The sequence below is a fragment of the Pectinophora gossypiella genome, unplaced genomic scaffold (assembly GCF_024362695.1).
Source record: "Pectinophora gossypiella unplaced genomic scaffold, ilPecGoss1.1 Pgos_58, whole genome shotgun sequence".
In the NCBI taxonomy this organism is placed as follows: Eukaryota; Metazoa; Arthropoda; class Insecta; order Lepidoptera; family Gelechiidae; genus Pectinophora; species Pectinophora gossypiella.
The window spans coordinates 297,093-319,077 of record NW_026063268.1 but is presented as its reverse complement, the minus strand read 5'-3'; the positions used below and the strand labels follow the sequence as shown (position 1 = coordinate 319,077).

General features: G+C 37.1%; 1 protein-coding gene across 1 annotated transcript; it reads left to right on the top strand.

Annotated features, from left to right (window-relative positions):
- The first annotated feature begins 3,368 nt into the window (after positions 1-3,368).
- LOC126381502 (extracellular serine/threonine protein kinase four-jointed-like) lies at positions 3,369-5,775 on the top strand. The gene has a single exon (XM_050030983.1). The coding sequence runs from the start codon at positions 3,392-3,394 to the stop codon at positions 4,982-4,984; it is 1,593 nt and encodes a 530-aa protein (XP_049886940.1). The 5' UTR covers positions 3,369-3,391; the 3' UTR covers positions 4,985-5,775.
- The last annotated feature ends 16,210 nt before the right edge of the window (positions 5,776-21,985 follow it).

Below are 21,985 nucleotides of genomic sequence, written 5' to 3'. Positions count from 1 at the left end.
GCATTTCTATATTTATCTCTAAATATTAAAAAAAAAAAACAAAAATATTTATTTTTTAAAATTGGCTTACAAAGTTAGCGCTTTTTGAACGTCAAACATAATTAAATTACATATTATGTAACTAGCTGTAAAAACTACTACCACATCGGAATCTGTAACGCTGAGGGAAAGACGTGGCCAGAAAACCTCCCAGCACAGGGCCCTAGTCCTACTGTTTCATGTTTTCCTTTCTTTTCTTTTAATCCAGTTTGTATTACATAATTTATAGACTTAAATACAATGGTATTCCATTAATTAGCATGGAGAATGCTACACCGACAAGAGCAGTATGATCGAACGCTTCACAAATACTCCCTCTAGATTTACAAAATGGCTGCATTCAATAACTCTAGCGTCTCGATCGCGGAAACATCATAACGGTCAGGTCGTTATATAGGGAGCATTGTCTGATCGTCTGTTGTTTCAATACGTGTCATCACGCTGTGTTGTCTAGCGGGGTGGGTAGGGCGGTGGATAAACTTTATTGCTATAACCACTGTTGCGAACTCTTCGTAGGTTTTGTAATCTTTTTATATTATTATGTTTTTTATATTTATTCTTTTTTGACGTTTTGTATGTTGATTTTGTTTTTCTTCTTGTCGTTTGCTTTTTTTTTGGTGACTGGTGAAAATATATTAAATAATTCTCAAAGCTAAGTATCTGTTTTTCCTTCATTTCATTTAGTTATACAGTCCATTTCATATTCATCAGCTACCACCGTAGCTCACAACCACCTTTTTGGTAGATGCTCCTTTTCGTGTGACTTATACTATTGGATTATTCAGTAAGTAACATAGTTACACTTTGAATCGTCAATTTTTACGTAACGAACGTCTCATCCGCCTAAAACTACTGCAGCTTCTCACAGCCTGTATAGCCGGGGAAAAGAAGCTGCAAGAAAAACTTCGGCACAGGGCCCTAGACGTTCTTTAAAAAAATAAACAAAATATTGTTATACAATTGAGTAATTTAGCTGCCTAATATCAGTTCTCAGTTCAATTCCATTTGATTACCCCCGTGGGAAATAGGCGTGAGTTTATGTATGTATTACGGCCCCCGTGGTCCAGTGGTCGAGCGTTGGGCTCACGATCCCGAGGTCCCGGGTTCGAATCCCGGTGGGGACATATCAAAAAAATCACTTTGTGATCCCTAGTTTGGTTAGGACATTACAGGCTGATCACCTGATTATCCGAAAGTAAGACGAACCGTGGAAGGCACGTTAAGCCGTTGGTCTCGGTTAGTACTTACTGATGTAAGTACGTAGCCGTTACATGAGCCATGTCAGGGGCCTTTGGCGGCTCAATAGTAACCCTGACACCAGGGTTGATGAGGTTGGTAATCCACTTCACAATCCACACGGGAGAAAAATTGATTTTAGCGTCTATGCTGAAGAGAATCCGTTCAGCTGGTTCTCTTTCAGAGTCGTTAAAACCGACAGGATTGTGTCTTCTAACACGATGGACCATTATATGAGCGATGTGCTGATCATCTGTCACCATAAGGTTCTTCATATCCATCGCATCTTATCGCATCAAGAGTGGCTGAAAGTTCTCTTCTGAGTAGGCTCTGCCCACCCCAATACTGTCATAACCGCCACCTATCACGTTGGTCTAACAGAAAGCTCGGTGAGGTGTGGGTTCATTTTGCAACAGATGTACCTCTGACTACCCCAATTGGAATAAGGTCGTGAGCTTAGAAATCAGAATCATTTATTCAACGTAATTATCATGGATACACTTGTTGAAGGTCAATGTAACATTTTTGAATTTACGTCATTTCGCAAGGTGTTATGACTGAGGAGAAGAAATGACAAGAAACTGCAACAGCAACACATCTTTCTTGCTTGTTATGGTTATGCGCTGCCCAACCCATTAGCGATAACAGGCGTGAGTTTAAAATTATCCTCATAATCTTCTCACTACATTCCCCAAACACAAATTCAAAACACCTTTAAAAATGAACCGGAAAAGCAAAACGACGCAAAGGCCATATAATCGAATGTTATAAAAATTATGAACTATAACTGACTCGGACGCAGTAAAAACAACAAAAAGCAACGATCCGTGCCACAGAGTGTGTTTTACAAAATTCTTACAAGCTCCGAACGAAAAAAAGAAGTTGAAAAAAGATACAAAAAAATACTCTGTGGTTTGACTTAGGGATCTCTGTAGAGCTGATATTACCCGTATGTATATAGTGTGTTTTAAGTTTCCTTTTTGTGATGATACTCTATTGAGGTATTTAACTCACGCTTGTCATCTTTTTTGGGGTGGGCAGAGTAACACATATTATATTATTTTATTTATTCTATGGCTGTGAAATTTAGTTAAATTAGGAAGTGGAGAATACAAGTCTATTTTTTATTGGGAAATCTAATTAAAGGAAATTATTTTAATGTAATCTTGACAAACTTAAATATGTAATATTTTATTGTATAAATAATTAAATATAGGTAAATAGACTATTTGAAACTCTAGTAACATCGGTATTACCAAAATAACGACAATGGTTTTTTATATAAAACTCATAATAAATATTGTAAAAAGTGAGTAGTGAACGATAAGTAAAAACCAAATTATTAAAAATTAATGAAAATACATTTTCAATTATCTACTTTTATCGCTCTTAATGATTTAATCTTTAAAGTAGGTATCTTTTTTTAAAACATAAAAAAGAAAAACAAAAAAAAAACAGTTTTGAAAGGGTTTTTGTTTACCTGGACTGCCAAAAACCCCAGATTTAAAAGCCGCTCGGGTCACTCTAACGACCCAAAAAGGTGGTTATAGGAACTCTATAAAAACCTCGCACGCGCCGATGGGGCGTAACGCAACCATAAAAACAATTACAGACACACTAATTGAATTATTATTAGTAAATTGCAGCTTACCGGATAATTGGGGGTGTATAACAGCTCTATATAATTTTGCCTTTGTTTACGCGCGGAGGCGGAGTAACTGGCATTTTTTTGTAACTAATATCTGGTATTAGCTTTTTTGTTTACTTTTAAGTTTGTTTTTATTGTTTTTTGACAAGTTTATGTAGTTTTGACATTTATTTTTTACAAATTGGTATCATTGACATTCTATTTTTTTTATGTCTGTCAATTCGGTTTAAATGACATTCGAGTTGTTTTATCTTCTGAACGCTTATTTCTCTGTTCACCGCGACAGGGATTGAAGGCGTTAGTTTTATCCGCCCCTCTTCAACTTTGTCCATTTGACTCTTTATAAAAATAATATCAACATATTTTCTATAGATTTTATTGACATGTTTTTTCTCTTTGTTACAGACTAAAAATGTCGACGAAGTAACGGAGAGAAAATCCAAGATGGACGCCACAACGCCAGAAAAAATGAAGGCTGTATGCGATAGGATACCTACATTAGAAGACCTAGAAAAAAATAACATTAATAATAATTCCAATGAATATTTAAGTATGAAAAAAACTAATTACGTAATATTTAGATACTCTTACAAAGATGAAATAGCAAGAAGAATGAAGAAAGAGTATAAATTTTACAATTATTGCATACTTAGTGTATCCATTAGCTTCATATTGGGCCTTATTATAGGAGTTACAATAATGAGTTCTACCCAAACATTTAACAACCAAAAATTAACGAAAAACTCAACAAAAACTTCAATTAGCAGAAGCCTTAATTCCTTAAAAGTCGACGACTTAAAAGATATAGAAAGAAAAGAAAGGAAAGCTAAAAACAACTTTACAACTGTATCTTTTACTGGAGTCGATAAATATAAGAAAGATATCTATCCAAAAGGACTTACGGAAGACATGAAAGATATACTCAAAGATACTAAGGAGTATAAGCAATTGACGTTTAACAAGACAAATTTTGTTATAAGTGATAAAACAGTTTTGTATAATAACGTGTTTTGGGGTCCTGAAGTTGAAAACTCAATGCCACAAGGCTATGGGATCAACTCAGCAGAAATATGGGAACGATATGTCAGTCAAAGTGAAGTTGTGAAGATGGAAACAGGCTGCGGCAGAATGCAAAATCGCTTAGTCACTTTCAAAGATGGCTTACAAGCGTGCGTGAGGTACAGACAAAACACAGATCAAATCCAAGGCGAAATATTCAGTTTCTACGTCGCAAATTTGCTAAATCTATCAAACTTAGCACCATCAGTTGTCAAAATTGTCGATTTGAAAGACAAACTCTGGAAAAACGTAGCAGAAGACATTGCTGCGGCCCAATGGAATTCGAATAGGGCTGTTGTTTTAACCCAATATATACCGAGTTTGGAGTCAGCGAAAATACCAGAAATTTTAAAGCCATCAAACAGGCATTTAAACAAAAATGACGTGTTAAAAATGTCCTTACGAGAGAAAGAAAGTGAGGAATCGAAGCAGATTTTAATTGACAAGTTGAAAACGAAAAGTTTGAAAGTTAAAAGTGACATCGAAGCATCAGATCACATAGAAATGGAATTGAACAAAAAAACTGTAGATTTATTCGTTGAGTTAGCACAATGGTCAGATCTGATCATATTTGACTATTTAACAGCAAATTTGGATAGAATTGTGAATAATTTGTTCAATTTTCAATGGAATATTAACATTATGGATGGTCCGGCACATAATCTAGCGAAGAAAATGGATAGCGGGCTTTTAGTGTTTTTGGACAACGAATCTGGTCTTCTGCACGGCTACAGATTGCTGAAGAAATATAATGTTTACCACAGTCTTATGTTAGACAATCTTTGTGTGTTTAGAAGAACAACAATAGAATCTCTAAAAACCTTGTACAAGGCAAATAATGTAGGTATTAAAATAAGCGATATGTTTCATAGAAAGAACAACGCAGTTGTAAGGGACATCCTACCTCCGTTGCCTGAGAAAAATGCTAAAATATTACACGAACGGATAGGAAGGGTGTTGAGTCAAGTTGATGAATGTGAACAAAAATTTTCAAATAGATAAATCAGTTGTTAAACAATCTTCAAAGAAAGAATCTTTAAAGAAAGAATCTTAAAAGAAAGATATGGCGTGTACTGAAATCTACACAAATGTCATCCAAGTGCCATCAGGGTGTTTAAAAAGGCCACATGAAAGCAATTCATCTCAAAAAAAAAAAAACTTTTGTGATCCAATAGTTAGGCTATTGCAGACTGATCACAATGTTCGAAAGTAAGATGATCCGTTTGAAAGCCACGTTAAACCGTTGGTCTCAGTTACTACTTACTTAAGTAAGTACGTAGTCGTTACATGAGTCAAGTCAGGGGCGTATGGCGGCTCAATAGTAACCCTGACACCAGGTTTGAAGGGGTTGGTAATCCACCTCATAACCTACACGACAGAAGGATCTAAAAAGAAATATTGCTATTTGAAATTTGCGTTTTTTTAGGTGAATTGTTTTAATTTAGTTTTAAAAGCCCCCAAGATCTTTGTAGACATAAAATTCTTTCAACCAACGACTGAAGTGATAAAACCCTTTGTTTTTTAAGCATTTTTTCGATACCAAATAACTATTATTTATTATTTAGGAAAACTAGTAGAATGTATCGTGCCAGTTGTATTTCGAAGTGATATTTAAAAATAGATGTTGTTTAGTTTTTTTTTGTAAAATATTTGTGTATTTTTTTAAATTGTATTTGTAAATATGCTTCTACTGTAACCATCACTAATTTAAGAGCCACGCTCTTGTCGGTATAGCATTCTCCATTCTTGTCTATCAAAGGCCAATTCTCTTCCTTATAAGACACGACGATCGCCTTTTCTTTAATCTGTTCCATGTAAGCTCTTCTTGGTCTTCCCCTTCCTCTCTTTCCTTGTAGCTTCTCTTTTTAATAAATTCGTCGTGTCTTATTAAGTGTCCAATCATCTTGCCTCTTCTGTCCCCAATAACTCCTATATATTTGTCTCTTTTCCCTTTCTTCTACTAGCACTTCCTCATAAGTATCTCCCTTTCTGTCCAACTTATTCTTTCCATCCTCCTCCAACACCACATTTCAACTCCGAACCCCAAATCCCGGTACCAGACTTGCAGCAATGAGTTATTAATTTATCTTAAGTGCAGTTTTCACTAACACAGTTGTCTCGACCATTATAGACGGCGATACGGCTCACCTATCACGTTGGTCTAACAGAAAGCTCGGTGAGGTGTGGGTACTTAGTTCATCTTGTGATGGATGTAAAATCAAAAAGCAAAAGTTCAGTCACTGAGCCCAGCGAATTATTTGTAAACAGTGGTGAAATTATTAACCATTAGTTGTCATAATTATAAAATTTATGTTTTTGTAGGTGTTTTTGGTCTATTATTTTATTATATGTAACCAGGAGTTCTTAAGTGCAACCAGTTTTTTACTATTTATTACTTTGCAAGAAACTGATTGGACTTTTGCACCTTATCGTACCTCTGACTACCCCAATTGGGATATAGCCGTGAATTTATGTTTATATTTAGTCTCCATTTTGTATTTTGTAATAATACAGAGGTGTCAAATGCATATACTTTGATAGTTTACACAATGTCCTTAGTTCGAATCCTGGCTGTGCCAATTTTAGTGTAATAAAATTACTGTACAACAGTGGTTCCTAACCTTTTTAATGTCACCCTTGCGAACAAGTATGGAAATTGAGTTTATCCCTAATTTAAAATAATTACTTAATGGAAAATGCAAATGGAATTTTATAGTCTCTGCTTACCCCGGTGGGACATAGGCGTGAGTTTATGTATATGTATGTGTGTATGTTAAAATAATTAAAACCACTCAAATTCGAACGAATTGTTTATTATGTAAGTAAGAAAATGCACGTTTAGGTAACTGGTAAAATAATATATAAATCTCGGAGTTAACTAGTGTGACGTTTCAGAAATTGCTTTGCATTCGCAAGTTTGCCAATATTAGGTTCGGTTTTACCCAATGCGCATCTCATGTCATGCTCAACATTCAGACGGTTTCTGGCTTTTGTTTTTAATGTAACAAGAGTTATAATACTATTTCGGGCCATCCCGTGTTACCCTCCTTGAATCTCTATTTTACCCCTAAGGGGGTAATTACCATCAGGTTAGGAACCACTGCTGTAGAATATGATAATAAAATTATGTGCTTTCTTTTTGACTAATTCGCTAGTTAGCCGGACCACACTTGGCCAGCCAATTAGATCTCAATGATCAATTAGATTACAATGTAATCAAATAAGCGGACTAGGTAAGCATGTACTACCTTAGACTACATCTTCACTTACCATCAGGTGAGATTGTGGTCAAACGCGATTTTATCTAATAAAAGAAAATTGTTTATCTGATTGTAAAAAAAGTTTCATCATTAGCTGACTGATAAACTGTCTATGTCTATGTAATAGCTTATCTCCCAGATAAGTATCTGATAGCTGTTAAGTCCTTCTATTAACTTAATTATTACTTAATTTTAACAAACAAATGCTAATTTCCGTGGTATTCAACATGCTACTTTCCAACTAGTCAAATCAGTTACTTTTTACTAAACGTCAAAACACGAATTTGTATGAAAAAGCACACTGTGACGTCATAGAAAAACATGATAAAATGTCCGAATTATTCCGAAATCATTTATTCGCAATAATAATCATAATAATTATTTATTTTATTTGTTTATTAATACGTTTTTGGTAATTCAAATTCATAAATAAGTTGAATAGAAAAAAAGGAAATGATTTTTGTTAATTTTATTTCATTTAATTTAATTTCAGTTTTAGAACTGTTTTTGTTTATTATTAATCAGAATTTTAATATATCTTTGACCGAAACTACCCAATTATGAATGAATAGATTTATTATGTATCAGAATTTGAATTTAGAATTAAATTCTTCCTTTGTATTCTTGTTTAATTCACGCGGGAATCACAACAAAACAACATTAAAAAACATAGTTCTGAATTCAAATTCAAAATAAAATCTAATTTGGGTCGTGTACTAGGTTCAAGATAAATTATGAAATTCTGATTGCTAAAAAAATACAAATCTAAAACTAACGAAAAAGTTTTCCTTTTTTTCTATTTATTTTATTTATTTATGAATTTTAATCAAGAAAACGTACTACATAATAAGTACGACAATTTATCCACGTTTTTCTATGACGTCACAGTGTGCGTTTTTCATACAAATTCCATAGTCATTTTCGTGTTTTGACGTTTAGTAAAAAGTAACTGATTTGACTAGTTAGAAACTAGCCTATAGATGAAAATTTGCATTCGTTTTTTGAAATACGAGAGACGTTAAGAAATTAGAAGCACTGTATAGCTATCTACCAGGTAACTTCTAGAATATTCTAGAGAGACCGAATTTTATCAAAAAGAAAATACTTCATTTCTTCTACTTTATTGTCAAAGAATTGTATCGGATTGTCACACAATCAGCGGTTACCCTAACAACGAATGTCCGTGTGATGTGCGCAAGACCTTACGTTATGTAAATATATGTAAAAATGTGTAATTATAATAAATAAATGAATTACAAAAAACTATTGTCATTTTAATTTGACGCGGTGGCAGGTTGTTAAGGAGTAGACCTCTTTAGACAAGACAAACAACGTGGCCTTAAAGAGAAAACCACGGAATCGCCTTTTTATAAAATCTGTTGCGATTTTTATAAAAAAAAAACCTTGCAATGTTGTCGACATAAGTTTTTACGAGGTATAAAATTAATGAAGGACTTCCTCAAAAGCAATACAGGTGGCGCTGTAAAGATCCTTCTAATTTCATGGATAACAGACATATGCATCTTTCATCTTTGTTTTTGGGTATAAATGATGACCCTTTTTATTACACCCAGCCACAATAAAATCTTCTACCCATTATTATTCTCATCAAAATAAAGAGAAGCAATATAGGTAGCAATATAATTCTTTACATAAGTAATGTGATCCAAATATCATCGTCATCAGCCGTACGACGCCCACTGCTGGGCATAGGCCGCCCCCAAGGATCTCCACGACGATCCAAATATCAAGCAACAATTATTTTTATACTAAGTATATGATTCTTTGCTTTTGAGGAGTTCGGTGGCGCAGCGGTTAACGCGCTCGTGCTGCGATTGTTGAAGTAAAGCAACTTTCAAACATAGGATGGGTGACCACAAAAAAAAAAAAGCTTTCATCTCGAGCTCCTCCGTGCTTCGGAAGGCACGTTAAGCCGTTGGTCCCGGCTGCATTAGCAGTCGTTAATAACCACCAATCCGCACTGGGCCCGCGTGATGGTTTAAGGCCCGATCTCCCTATCCATCCATAGGGAAGGCCCGTGCCCCAGCAGTGGGGACGTTAATGGGCTGTTGATGATGATGATTCTGCATTAAGTACATTGTATTTTAAAATAGTTATGTAAGTACCCGAGTAATGAGAAAATAGGTAGTTATCACGTTAAATCTACACAGCGCCATCTATAAATATTATTTATGGGGAAAGTAGGATGGAAAGTGCCTCATTGAAAAAAAAAACAAGTTTTTTTGGAAAGAATCATGTGATTTGTACATACATACATACATAAACTCACGCCCGTAATCCCTAATGGGGTGGGCAGAGCCACAAGTAATCAAAGACAACTTGCAGCCACTGTTGATACGAAGTCCAAAGATGGATATGATGAACCTGTGATTTGTAATTTTACATTAAAGGCGCTTCAAGGTTTTCACTCCTTCTATCTTGTGGGTTGTGAGGTGTCAGGGTTATTATTGAGCCGCCAAAGGCCCCTGACATGGCTCATGTAACGACTACTTACTTACATCACTAAGTAGTAACCGGGACCAACGGCTTAACGTGCCTTCTGAAGCACGAATCGTTTTACTTTTGGACAATCAGGTGATCAGCCTGTGAATGTCCTAACCAGACTAGGGATCACAAAGTGATTTTGTGATTATGTCACTGGGATTCGAACCCGGGACCTTCGGGGCGTGAGTCCAACGCACAACCACTGGGCCACGGAGGCCGTCATTTGTACAATAAAGTATATTTGATATCATTGCTTGCGGCACTGCCTACCCGGTTATAACTTACGAGCGCGAGTATGTATGTGTCGTGGCCAGATCGTAGAATTGATCATTTCATGATGTGCGGAATGTCATTGGTTGGCCAAATCATGATGTAGTTTGGCCAGATCAATGAACACAAAACGTTTAACGATATGAGCAACTAAATGCGTGATTACTTCATGATATGGCCAAACGTTGGCAATCATATCGTAAAATTAGTAACATTATCCACCGGTGGTGGCGCTGGTGTCGATTATATTTAAAACTTGATTGATATTATAATCGATGAATGAATGTAATTGTTCAATTTTACATATCGAATACGTACATAATTTTGAACCTAAGAAATTAATTGTATATTACAACACATAGCATGAACACCGCCTGCATTAACGATATGGCCAAACGTTGATTGAAATATCATTAAACGTTGACATTTTAACGATATGGTCAACGTAGGTTGGCTATTTCATGAAATATGACCATTTCATGAAATGGTCAAACACATCATGAAATGATCAATTCTACGATCTAGCCACGACATATGGACCTTAACACTTAAATGCAAAGCACGTCCTCCTACCGAGTAGCGTTTAACCCCATTGTCATGGAGATGTGGAATAGATACCTTAACATGTTCCCGCCTGCGACTTCGCCTGGATTGTGGTTTTAAACTTTTTTATTTCCTGTTTGTGCGATAAAGTATTTGTTATTACTACGTACGGCAACTCTCCGCTCCCCACCAGCGGCTGAGCTAGGTTTACCTCACCCCTCGGTCTTACTTTAGTCTTCAATCGTATGGCGTCAGACGTCGCACACACAGATGCGCGTGTACGATAATGTCAATGTGTAGTGTCTGTGTAAAACGAGGTGTTTGTATAAAGTGTCTAATTATTAAAACTACGCTTTTAATATTGGTGGGTAAGACGAAAATTTTTAAATTTTTTTCGTCAAACTACCGTCACTTGTTCTGTACCGCTCAGTTGATTTTCGGACGCGATCGGAGGCAGACGTGTTGCTTTCCCTTCGCGCTTCGTTCGCGCTTTAGTGAACTGTTCATATCTACCCGCGTCGGTGTTCATGTGTTTTGTTAGCTGTGATAATATTTTGGACTGTGCATATCAAAGAACAATGGAATCCTGATCAACCCTATTGTAGTGCAGGCGTGATATTGGAGCTAGTACGCTGTCCAGTTCAATTATGGATGTAAAAGGTCAGTCTTTTTTCATTATTTGCTGATTTGAATAAGTTAAGAATAGAAGTGTTTCCCTTATTAAAATAAAGCACATCCAAAAAAGTCAGAATAGCATAATTTCTGCGCCGGGCGGAAGGCAAGAAGGAAACCACTGCCCTATTTTTCCCTCAAAAGTATGGAGAATGCTACACCGACAAGAGCGTGGCTCATAAATTTGTGATCAGAATCATTTATTCAACGTTATGAGGGTCATTTTTTGATGAATGTGGAGGAAGCAAGAGAAGTGTGTCAGGATCGAAGCAAATCGAATTCTATAGTCTCTGCTTACCCCGGTGAGATATTGACGTGAGTTTATGTATGTATGTATGAGGGCCCTTCCAGGCCATAAAAAACTTAGATGGCGCAGTATAACTGTAACAAGTTAATTACCTATTTTCCCATTGCTCGGGTACATAAAAATATAGCGGGCAAAATTAAAATTCAAAATTCAAAAATATCTTAATTCAGTAGGTAACATAGTTACACTTTGAATCGTCAATTTTTACATAACGAACGTCTCACCCGCCTAAAACTACTGCAGCTTCTCACAACCTGTATAGCCGGGGAAAAGAAGCTGCAAGAAAAACCTCGGCACAGGGCCCTAGACGTTCAATAATTTAATAAAAATAAACATAAAATATTGGTAAGTATACTAATGAGTAATTTAGCTGCCTAATATCAGTTCTCTAGACAGTTAATCCCATGCATTCATATCTTCTAAATAATCACTAACTTTATAATAACCTTTTTTGTAAAGTTTTTGTTTAACTACTACCTTAAAACAGTTGAAAGGCAAATTCTGAATGTCATCGTAATATGGATCAAAGATAATTATTGATATCACGTGGTTTCCAGGATTTGTGTCCGGTTAATGGCTATAGGCTCGCCCCCTATTATATGGGACTTGAACATAGCTGGCGAGGAGTGGGTGTTTATAGTGTACATCTCTGCCTACCCCGTACCATCCTTACTTGGTTGACATACCACTAATCCGCACCAAGCGCTTCGCTTCATCCTTCATAATGCGCACACCCAAGGAATGGAATGGGCTGCCGGCGTCGGTGTTTCCTGACTCTTATAACCTGGGGTCCTTTAAATCACGGGTGAATAGGCATTTTCTGGGTAAGCTCGTTCCAACGTCGATCTCTTCTTCTCCTCGTGGAAGAACGAAGTCAAGAGCAAACCCATCTTAATTAAAAAAAACCCCGTAATTGTTATGCGTATTATGTATATAATGATATATAAGTACACAATAAGTATATAACCTAACATGTCAGACATACAATTCGGCGCACATTTAGCGCGCAGCACTTAACTAAGCTATCAGCCGCGCATGTCAACTGGGGACCTCCCGGCACAAGTGTACTCCGGCAAAGATTAAGCTTCAGAGGAGACAGATTGTTGAAACATGGATTGGTGTTTTTACCTACTTACTGCCTTTGCCTAATTCAATACTTTGATGAATTTAGTTTTTAAACAGCCGCTTAGGTACTTGGTTTTTACTGTAAAGTGAACGATATTAACAGCCTCCGTGGTCTAGTGGTTAGAGCGTCGGGCTCACGATCTGGAAGTCCGGGTTCGATTCCCAATAGGGACATTGTCGAGATCACTTTGTGAGACTGTCCTTTGTTTAAGGACATTTTAGACTTTAATCATCTGATTGCCCAAAAAAGTATCATGACTCCGTGCTTCGGAAGCCACGTTAAGCCACTGGCTATTAACCGTAAAAAACACCGCCACCAACCCGCAGTGGAGCAGCGTGGTGGAGTATACTCCATACCCGCTCCAGTTGATTAAGGGGAAGCCTGTGCCCAATAGTGGCTCATGTAACGAATACTAACTTACATCAGTAAGTAGTAACCGGTAGCAACGGCTTAACGTGCCTTCCGAAGCACGGATCATCTTTCTTTCGGATAAAACTTTATAAGCGGGACAGATTTTATTTTTTATTTTATTTTATTAATTCGGCGTACCAACAACTATAACTATACAATGAATGCTTACAAATTCAATTAAAAAGAAAGCCATTTAAAGGTATTCGCAAATCTTCTTCTTCTATCGTGTGGATTGTGATGTGGATTACCAACCCCATCAACCCTGTTGTCAGGGTTTTTACTGAGCCGCCATAGACCCCTGACATGACTCGTGTAACGACTACGTGCTTACATCAGTAAGTAATAACCGGGACCAACGGCTTAACGTGCCTTCCGAAGCACGGATCATCTTATTTTTTGGACAATCAGGTGATCAGCCTGTAATGTCCTAACCAAACTAGGGATCACAAAGTGATTTTACGATTTGTCCCCACCGGGATTCGAACCCGGGACCTCCGGATTGTGAGCACAACGCTCAACCACTGGACCACGGAGGCCGTATTCGCAAATGAAAACATTAAAGGTATCGCCTTCAACAATTGAGGGACTATCCAGGCTATGTTCACCAAAAACAATACAGATGGCGTTCTACAACTTTAACGTGGTAATTACCTATTTTCTCATTACTCGTGTACATAATTATTCCAAAATACAATGGTGCTAATTCCTGTAAATACCATCTAATTTTATTTTAAGTTATATCTGTCATTTTCTTATCCGCCGAAAAGGAAAAGGACGGGTAATCGACAAGCATAAAATTTATGGAACACACGTCAATTTTAAGCACAAATCTAAACCAACCGTCTAAAAATTTTACATCCGTCAATAACCCGACACAGTTAAGTAGACAGCACGTCAAACGGATTGCATACCAGCGACGTACCTTTTGATTCGCCCGGGTTATTCATTCATTTACTCATTCTTCCTAAAATTAAGAGCTGTGAATCATCCGTCCCTTTCCTTTTCGACGGATATGAAAATGACGGATATAACTTAAAATAAAATTAGGCGGTGTCTGCAGGAATCGGGGCCAATGTAATGGCAGAAGCATAAATATATAAAACATATTGTTGAAAGAAAAAAAACGTTTTATAATAAACGTTCGTTTCTTTATTGTTGCTTGATATATGGATCATATTATGTATAAGATATATTGATCAGAATTATGTTGCTAGCTATATTGCTTCTTTTTATTATGATCAGAATAATAATGGGTGGAAGATGTAATTGTGCCTGGGTATAATAAAAAGGGTTATCATTTATACCCAAAAACAAATATAAAAGATGCATTATGTTAGGTTAAACGAGGGAAAATCTGTATTGTTGTGAGCGCATGCAGTTGTTAGTAGCCAATGTATCTCGCAAGATGCGAGGATGGCTGTTCACAATGCAGTGCTTGTCCCTACGCTGAAGTACGGTAGTGAATGTTGGGTATGGCAGAAGAAGCATGAAAGTAGGATCAATGCCGTAGAAATGAGGTCTTTGCGTAGCATCTGCGGTGTGAAGTTGAGTGATAGAGTGAGAAACAGTGTGATAAGACAGAGATGTGGTGTAAAAGACGATATAGTGACTAGGATTGTGAAGGGAATGTTAGGTTGGTTTGGACACGTTGAGCGGATGAAGGATAATAGAATTGCAAAAGCGGTATATAAAGCGAAAGTTGATGGTAGGGCTGGCAGAGGAAGACCGAGAAGGACTTACGATGATCAAATTGGAGATGTCCTTAGAAAAGGTTCAATACGATCTACTCTGAACCGGCGTGCGTGTATGAAGCGATTGATGAACGTGGAGGAAGCAAGAGAAGTGTGTCAGGATCGAAGCAAATAGAATTCTATAGTCTCTGCTTACCCCGGTGGGAAATAGGCGTGAGTTTATGTGAGCGCCATGTTGTTTTTGAGGAACGTAGAATGGAAAGTCCCTCATTAGGTACAAAACCCCGCCCTCTCAGCGTCTGTCTGGTCTGCGGCCGACCACTTAGTCTATGTCATACATACTCCATTTATCAGGGGGTTTAAGATGCAGATAAGGCGCATGATTCATAACCGTGGCGTTTTTATTTTCCTTAAAGTGCCTGCCATTAGTGTGTTAGCAGGATGGTGACAACAGATTTTAGGGATCCGCGGGATATGTAAAATCTCTCAAATGGTAAAAAAAAAAAAACAAAAAACTCACACAAGAAATAGTAGTGTCTCTTCGACTTCTATCTTAAATAATATTGTTCAAAATGTATTACACGATACGTCGTGATCGGCGAAAGACTTTGGCTTTTCCCTCTTGAGCATTGTGCTTTTTGGATCTTGAACGGGAAAAGATGTAACATTGGTATATTCATATTACTTATTTATCATTTATATTTCATGGTGGCAGGTGACTGATTGACCCGTGGTAGCCCAGTTGGTAGAACGCTTGACTCTCACTTTGAGGTCGCAGGTTCGAATCCAGTACAGGGCTAAACCAATGATTGTCAAATGTGTTTTCGAATTCATGTTTGGATCAATGATTATCACGTGCTCAGCGGTGAAGGAAAACATCGTGAGGAAACCTTCATTCCTGAGAAATGCTTTTGCGGAGGTATGTGATCTAACCCGTATTGGGTAATATTCTTATTTTTAGTACTTCCAAAAAAAATGACATAAAATTTTATATTTTTTTTAAATTTTCCATTGGTCCAGTGATTTAAGCGTTCGGCTCACGATCCGGAGGTACCGGGATCAAATCCAGGTGGGGACATATCGCGAAAACACTTTGTGATCCCTAGTTTGGTTTGGACATTACAGGCTAATCACCAGATTGTCCGACGTAAGATGATCTGTGCTTCGGAAGACACGTTAAGCCGTTGGTTCCGGTTACTACTTACTGATGCAAGTTAATAGTCGTTACATGAGCCATGTCCGGGACCTTTGGCAGCTCAATAGTGACCCTGACACTAGGGTTGATGAGGTTGGTAATCCACCACACAACCCAGACGATGAATATTTTTTTATACGGAACCTTCTAATTTATCCCCCAACTTACGCTAACCGAAATAACTTATAATCGGTCACATGCTCCAACCATGTTAAGTGAAACTTAAGGTTAAGTTAAGCCAAAAGCACATTATTGCTTACAAGTTACAAGCGGTAATGTTCCGTCGCGGGAATGTGCCCTAAGTGAGAATGTTCCCGTTGTAAAAACTCTTTAATAGTAAGGAAGACCGAGACTGACTTCACATCATCAGCCCATTAAAGTCCCCACTGCTGGGGCACGGGCCTTCCCTATGGATGGATAGGGAGATCGGGCCTTAAACAATCGCAGACCGAGCGCGTTTACCGCTGCGCCAACGAGCTCCTCGTTAAAAATAGAAACAAAAAATACTTACTAATTTAATTAACTTATAATAATGTAAATGCTTTTGTAACCTGTTTTGGGAATAAAGTTATTCTATTCTATTCTATTCTATTCTATTCTATTCTATTCTATTCTATTCTATTCTATTCTATTCTATTCTATTCTATTCTATTCTATTCTATTCTATTCTATTCTATTCTATTCTATTCTATTCTATTCTATTCTATTCTATTCTATTCTATTCTATTCTATTCTATTCTATTCTATTCTATTCTATTCTATTCTATTCTATTCTATTCTATTCTATTCTATTCTATTCTATTCTATTCTATTCTATTCTATTCTATTCTATTCTATTCTATTCTATTCTATTCTATTCTATTCTATTCTATTCTATTCTATTCTATTCTATTCTATTCTATTCTATTCTATTCTATTCTATTCTATTCTATTCTATTCTATTCTATTCTATTCTATTCTATTCTATTCTACTATTTGTACGAACACATGGTCGCAATAAAACATTTCTATTTCTACTAAAATTTATTACCTAATTACCATTATTATTTTTAATTACTTAGTTTTTTACTGCATAGGGGATGTTTCCAAAGTGTTCCCAAAGTATTTTTTTCTCAAAGTGGGAACATTCTCGGGGCAGGCACATACCGGGTACAAATATTTAAGTTATCTGAGACCTTGTATGCTTGTCACCTTCCTACTTAAAAAGCCGTATTGACTCACTGTAGTAAAGTATATCATCACCTGTATCCTTTAAGGGGTGGGTAGAAGTGTATATTTATTTATTTATTAAGTAGGTACTACTACATCATATATATATATATATATATATATATATATATATACAGGGTGTTAGTGACATCGTAACGAAAAAAAAAATGGAACGCCTATTTTATTGTACTAAAAACGATGGTGGGTGTTTTTCTTGTCGCAAATGTTTAATTAAGATTTTCAATTTTTACTGTGCCGCAATGTAAGTCGAACAACGCGCCACACAGACGCTAAACTTACGCGCGGCTACGTTACGCGTGTGAGATACGATGTTGATATCTAGGTAGGAGTTTTCATTCTCTTGTATTTAGATGCTTAGTAGTGGTTCAACGTTTAAAAATGTTGTTTGTTGAAGTAGAACACCTACTGCCACGATTTTTCACGCACGGTACCTACCTACCAGTTATTAAAACGTTCCTAACTTATTAACAATAAAAACTCTACTCTTGCCTTACCTTAATTGTTATTCCTTCGGATGAAGTACCTAGGTAGGTACCCTAGAACATGTCACGTCACGTAGGTATGCAACATCGCGTTTCCTCCGCGGTAGGTAGGTATCACACGCACTCACAAACACAACACCTTGCTCTTTAATAAACATCAACAATCTTCCATACTTTTGCGCAGTAAATGGTCTATGATCTCATCATAGTCGACACTACTCATTTACAGAATGAAACAAACACTCACAAACACGAAAAAAATATCCTCGAAAAACATCACGCGATTCGGGTCAAGCTTAGTATTCGACTGAGCGGAAGCGCGCGGCGGCGGCGTTAGCGCAAAGCATCAAAGGCGCCGACTAAGGGCGCCGACGACGCACTGGCCGCGGCCGAGTCGAGCCGACGACTAGAGAGAGAGAGAGAGTATGTTTATGGTGCAAGTGACAGAGAAAGAAATAGTATCTGTTCGTATGCCTACTTTATTGGCGAGCGTTGCCCTTGACCCGTGCGCCGGCTATTCACCTGCGCATAGCTGAAGTTGTAGATACGTTATTATTATTATTGATGACATTGATAAAATTTAATAATTAGTAATTTTTATTTGTTTATTTTAAATGTGCGTTCTATGCAGCTTAAAACACAATATGGGACTGAAAAAAATCAAATTTTTTTATGAATTTGGCGACAGGAAACTTCACTTGATACCTATCAACTCAAAGAAATACCTAGTATCTGTTCGTAATGCCTACTTTATTGGCGCGCGTTGCCCTTGATCCGTGAGGCTATTCACGTCCGAGTATCCATCAAGACAGATCAAACAAGCCCTAACTCGGAGGTCTTGCGTCCCAGGATCCTTTAATTATGTCTTAGAACCTTCTTGGCCTATGTGGTCCAGTGGTTGAGCGATGGGATGCGGAGGGTCCGGGTTCGTATTCCGGTGGGGACATATCACAAAAATCTGTTTATAAGGCCTTTGGTTGGGACGTTACAGGCTGATCACCTGATTGTCCGAAAGTAAAATGATCCGTGCTTCGGAAGGTACGTTAAGTCGTTGCTCCCGTCTACTAGGTACTTATGTAAGCACGTAGCCGTTACATGAATATTGTACACAGAACAGGATAGGTTTAATTAGTTCTTTACTGATGATTTAACAATGAGATTTAAGACTACGAATAACTTAGTACTTAGTACCTCGGTACGGTACCAACATGTAACAAGAAAAATAAGATCACTCCACTCGGACAATTTTTTTCTTTGAACATGCCGACATTGCCTACGCGGCGGAGTTGCCGAACTATCGATAGGTAGATTATCAATTGTTGAACTTGAAAATTGTCTAAACTATCGAAAGTAGTGATAGTACATTTAGATCGATACTACCGATAGTACCGATAGGTCTTGCTTTGTAACAATAATGGGTATTGATCTAAAAGATTTATTTATTTATTTATTTTCGATTTTTGTGTAGCGAGGTTTTGCGTAGGTACTTACATACTAAGTTGGTGGATGGTTGACATAGTAGGTAACTAATTACCTAATCTGTGGTGGTTGTGTTAGTTGGTTGTTAGTTATTCTAATGACAACAAAGAATACAATTATTTACTGTTTCAACTGTTTTAGGTAGATAATGGCCCTGATTCCTATGAGTAAATGAATGAATAACCCGGTCGAATCAAAAAGGTATCTCGCTGGTAACTTAATTCTGTCGGTTGTTTTAGATTTCTGCTTAAAATTGACGTGTATTCCATAAATTTTATGCCTGTTGATTATCCGTCCATTTAAGAATAAGAATAAAATAAATTTATAATTTACGATAGACAGAGAAAGAAATAGGATCGGTTCGTAGTGCCTACTTTGTAGGCCGCGCCGCCGCCGCGCCGCCGGCGTGCGGCGCGGGGCGCGCGGAGCGGGGCGTGCGGAGCGGGGCGCGCGGCGCGGTGCGTGTGGCCGTTGACCCGTTCGAGCAGCTGATGTCTCCATTACATCGAAAATTTTCGATAATTTGTCATTATTGATTTTTTTATTGAAATTTGGGTTCTATGCAGCTAAAAGCACAATATGGAATTGAAAATAATTAAAAACAAAACTCAAAATTTCATGAATTTTGCGACGGAAAATTCCACTAGATATTAACTCAGAATCATGGTCTGAATCATCCCTTTCAGTATTCGTTACGATGTCACTAACACCCGGTATATATATATATATATATATATATAAACATTAACAACTAAGACAATTACTAAAATTAAGACTTATATATGACAATTGAGGAGCTCGGTGGCGCAGCGGTAAACGCGCTCGGTCTGCGATTGTTGAAGTTAAGCAACTTTCGCAAAGACCGGTCATAGGATGGGTGACCACAAAAAAAATGTTTTCATCTCGAGCTCCTCCGTGCTTCGGAAGGCACGTTAAGCCGTTGGTCCCGGCTGCATTAGCAGTCGTTAATAACCACCAATTCGCACTGGGCCCGCGTGGTGGTTTAAGGCCCGATCTCCCTATCCATCCATAAGGAAGGCCCGTGCCCCAGCAGTGGGGACGTTAATGGGCTGATGATGATGATTAACTTAAGTAGTTAAAAATAAAGTAAAATTAAAATAATACCTTAAACATAAAATTTTGAAATTAGAAAAATATAAATATAAGTAAATATAAGCAAGTAATTAACATCTGTTGAGCTTTAAATAATCTAGAATTTTTCTATTTTTTTTTTTTTATATATTCAGCGGATCATGGAACACATCAAGATCTAAGATTTTGTTACAGAAAGACAGAAAGAATTGATTCCATGCTTCGGAGGGCACGTTAAACGGTTAGTCCCGGCTATCAACTTAATAACAATCCTTGTATACTTAATAATAAAATTTTGATTAAGTATAAATGATTAGCAAACTATAAAGTCGAATATTTACACTAAAAAATGCGATTCGTCATAATTTTTTGCATAATTTATGACATTTAATAAATTAGGAGTTAGTGTCATAATAATTATTAATTTATAATAGGTATGAGATTATAGTAGTCTGTAAAATGACTTCTGCGCATACATATAATAATGTTTACATTTTAATAATTAATATCTTTAGTTAAGTAGGGGAAAGAATACAAATATTGAAAGTTACACAAAATAAAAAGAAAAAAAGCAACGAATTTGTTTGATTGTTAAATATTCAGTTAGTTGTTACTTATTAGAGTTAGTGAGGACAGAAGAGGCAAGCTGATTGGACACTTAATAAGACACAACGAATTTATTAAAAACATCATAGAAGGAAAGCTACAAGGAAAGAGAGGAAGGGGAAGACCAAGAAGAGCTTACATGGAACAGATTAAAGAGAAGGCGAACGTCGTGTCTTAAAAGGAGGTGAAGGAATTGGCCTTTGATAGACAAGAATGGAGAATGCTTCACCGACAAGAGCGTGGCTCTTAAATAAGTGGTCTGAAGTTGAACATGCGTACATAACATAACATATGTTCACGACTAATGGCAATTGGGGTAGTCAGAGGTACATCGATCGCAAGATGAACTAAGTACCCACACCTTACCTTTCCGTAGATAATATTTCTTAAAAAACCTTTCTCACGCATAATACATTAATAACTTGAAATTTGTCTTTAAAAGGAATGTGTCAAAAGTAACGCGAATTTCTAGTAATATGAGCACACCGCAGAATTCTACTCAATTTTCATCTTCTATGGATGAGGAATAGAGTATAAAATTGATTAGTGCACAAGTAGTGTTGTAAATCGAAAATTCTCTATCGATAGATGGATATCGATATTCTATTCAGAACCCCATGCCGTGCGTGTTCCGTGCTTCGGAAGGCACGTTAAGCCGTTGGTCCCGGTTACTACTCACTCATATAAGTAAGTGGTCGTTACAAGAGCCATGTCAGGGGCCTTTGGCGGCTCAATAGTAACCCTGACACCAGGGTTGATGAGGTTGGTAATCAACCTCACAACCCACACGATAGAAGAAGAAGATTCAGAACCCCGATACCGACCCCGCCGGCGTGGTCGACGATTTCCCTCATTCAGCGCTTATCGCTCTCATTCCACTAGGGTCGATTAATTGTCCGAACCATTTAAACATCCCTTTCATAATTCTCACCAGTACATGGTCTTTAGACTTTTTTTTTGAAAGAACGTCTAGGGCCCTGTGTCGAGGTTTTTCTTGCAGCTTCTTTTCCCCAGCTATACATGTTGTGAGAAGCTGCAGTAGTTTTTGGCGGATGAGACGATCATTATGTAAAAATTGACTAAAAGTGTAACTATGTTACCTACTGAATAAAGATATTTTTGAATTTGAATTTG

Excerpts from the sequence above, each read along its gene's own strand:
- LOC126381502 (XM_050030983.1), top strand. The coding sequence starts at position 3,392 with ATGAAGGCTGTATGCGATAGGATACCTACATTAGAAGACCTAGAAAAA.